The 2,916-nt window shown below is 53.2% G+C and overlaps 1 protein-coding gene across 4 annotated transcripts in view; it reads left to right on the forward strand.

Annotated features, from left to right (window-relative positions):
- ARHGAP44 (Rho GTPase activating protein 44) overlaps positions 1 to 2,916 on the forward strand; it is a 146,872-nt gene that overhangs the window by 142,438 nt on the left and 1,518 nt on the right. The window contains exon 20 of one of the 4 annotated variants that reach the window (XM_037494783.2): positions 601 to 652. The exons of the other annotated variants lie outside the window; for them this stretch is intronic. Within the exon in view, the coding sequence (XP_037350680.2) occupies positions 601 to 608 (8 nt within the window). The 3' untranslated portion in view covers positions 609 to 652. The remainder of the gene's footprint in view (positions 1 to 600; positions 653 to 2,916) is intronic. 4 annotated transcript variants of the gene reach the window in all.

Genomic DNA, 2,916 nt, shown 5'->3' on the forward strand with positions numbered 1-2,916 from the left:
TGAGGCTTATTTAAAAAAAAAAAAAAAACCCTCAGAAAGCTCCACCTTGAAGGAGTGAGCACCACTTCCCACAGGCCACGGGTAGGTCTGGGTGGTGCAGGCTGGGCCCTGTGGGTTGTGGGGGTATAGGCCTGCTGCCCTCAGGCTCACAGTCATGGTCACCCTTCAATTTCTCCTCCCCACACATCAGCCTGCCCCAGACAGGGACGCAGGCCACGTTGAGGCTGGAAGCAGTGAATGAGCAGGGCCTTCACTCAGAGAAACAGATGGAAACAGGAGAGGAGAAATTTGGGGCATATATGGGCAACAGAAGCACTGGCGATGGTGCCCCCACAAGTGTCGGAGGAAGGCAGTGATCCACTTTCCTTTGCGCCAGCTCAGGATCCCATGACTTTAGCTAAGGCCCAGCCCCGCATACTTGTTTTGTGTACCGTCTTGGCAGCAGGCTGCGGTCCTGTCCCGTGCGTACAGGTCTCTGGGCCAGTGTAATCTGCAGTGACCCAGTGTGGCCCATCGGCCTGTGAAACTTGGCGGTTTTGTTACGTACTTGTTTCATCGTGTCTATTCCTTTCTCCGAATCCTATCATTGTGTTCTTGCAGCTGTGTGACATGAGTGACGCAGTGTTGGATACGTGTGAGGGGGATTTTCAGGGTAAGCGCCCCGGCCTTGCCTCCTACCCCTCGCCCCGGCTAGGCAGGTGGCAGCTCTCTGCTCTGCTCTCTGCATGTGGCCCAGGCCAACCGCATGGCAGCTGCTCTCGTCTCTGGCCTCAGGAAATGACCAGATCCATGAGGTCCTCTGACATCTTGGGCTCACTGGCCTTTTTTATGTCTTTCTTTCAGTTAGGATCTGAGGGGAGGAGGGATGAGCAGACAGGCTGAGCTCTTTTCCCCACCTTCCCTTTCAACAGAATCACCTGCTCTCAGCCTGCCTTCATTCCCTTTCCTTTTGACTCAGAATTGAGGGGAGATAGACCTGTATTCACACCACAAATCTGAATCAGTGGATTGCCTGCTAGAGTGTTCACCCTACACACCTTATTCGGGGCGTGTCCTTAGGGCCACCTGTCACAGTGGGCACTACCCCCCCACATGGCCTGGACTGTTCTCTGTATCACGTGCCCCAGCACTCCACTCTCAGATGCAAAGCCTAGCATGAAACAAATGGCAAATCCTTAAGAATCCATAGTATTAGTATTCATTGTGAGCTTGCTTTTCCCCAGCCAGATCCTTCCTGTTCAACTCAGTAACACTTGGGGAGCATTTATACCAGGTTCTGTCTATACCAGGTTCATGTCTAAAGAACATGAAAGAGGCCAGAAGGAATTAGATGTTTCAGTCTCAGTAGAATAGCAGCTGGAGTAAAACCCCCTACCCCATTTCAATCCCTAGTACCCCTGAAAGCTAATCCTGTAGTCATTTTGAGCTGCTTCCAAAGCAAGGGTCCCCATGCCAGTGGGGTAGCTCCAACTCCTGTTCCCTGGCTCCCTTTGAGCTGCTTCGCTCCCCTCACGCCTGTTTGGGGCTGCAGTCTTGAAATGGTGTCTGCACTCTCTCCTTGAAATCATCATTCCAGCCCCCTGACTACTGAGGCACAGGGAAGGTAAACTAGCTCAGGTCACATTCCCACATGTGTCGCGGGCAGAGTTGGGATTTTGAATCCACTTAGGGCGTTGCCTTCCCTCCATAGGAGGCTGCCTGGCACGTAGGTACTGGAGAGGAAGGGCACAGGCAGGCTCTGGGACAGAGGAGGAAGTGGCACTGGCCAGGCTGAGCCTCAGACCCCCCAGTCTCTGCTTGTCAGGCAGCATAAGGACAGGCTGGGATGAGGCCTGTTGGAGGGGAGGGGGACGAGAGAGAAGGTCCTATGTCCCAGAGCTTCCATGTTTGTATCATGTATGTCTGTCCACCTGTTATGGTTTTCCTTGAGCTGAATGTTTTTGAAAACTCCCTCAAAAATGAAGCCCCCCCACCCTGCCAGTCTAGCCCAGGGCTATCCCTCTTGCAGGTACATTTCCTCTGTCAACCTGAGTGCTGCTGTGGGCCCAGCTTGTCAGCAGGCTGAGGAGACTAAGGAAGAGATAACTCCAGAGTAGAAATCCAGGGCCTGTGGTTCTTGGCTCCCTCCTGGCCCAGTTAGCTCCTGGGAATCAATGAGCTCACCAGACCCCTCCTGGGAGCAGTAACTCCAGCACATACCACTTTCCTCACGGGGCTGCTGGCTCTGAGGACACGCATTGTCTGTGCCCACTCGCAGTTGCTCACATCCCACAGAGGTTGAACCCTGTTACTGCAAGTCTGTTCTTTCTGATCAGCGCCCAGAAATAATGACCTTTCAAGCTCCCAGTAAGAACCGAACTTGAGTAGCTTCCCTTATGCTGGGTTTTCCAAAGTTGGGAAGCAGCTTGCCCCAACATTCAGGGTCCTGAAGAAGCCCCTCCACCCCACCGCCATCAACCACCCAGAATGTATTTTCAGGTCATAGAGAGCACCATGCCAGGACTCCCTATTCATTCACAGGAAATGGGGTGTTTCCCCATATCTCATACCCTGAACCTGCAGGATTATAGGGAACTAAATGCAGACCTGGAATCCCCAAAGGATAGAGACCCACCCAGAGAACATCCCTTCTACTGTTATTGAGGCGAGGGTATCAGTATAACTTGACATTTCCTGGGGAGGCGGTGTAGCGTTCCTCTAAACTGTCCAGCAAGATCCTCGAAACTGTCCTATAGGCTTGTAATGTAGCAGCAAACTGGCCAGTCCTGCAAGAGAATGCTTAAGCTGGCCCCTAAATGAGCTGGCCCTCAGTGGCTGGTCCACCGCCGCTTCCCAATGCTGGCTGTATTGCTTGCCACCAGTGTCCCCTTAGCCGGACGCCCCTTCTCAGCCACCTCACTCTCTCCCAACTTGCAG

The sequence above is a fragment of the Talpa occidentalis genome, unplaced genomic scaffold (genome assembly GCF_014898055.3).
Source record: "Talpa occidentalis isolate TD23 unplaced genomic scaffold, MPIMG_talOcc4v2.1 talOcc4.7, whole genome shotgun sequence".
Taxonomy (NCBI): Eukaryota; Metazoa; Chordata; class Mammalia; order Eulipotyphla; family Talpidae; genus Talpa; species Talpa occidentalis.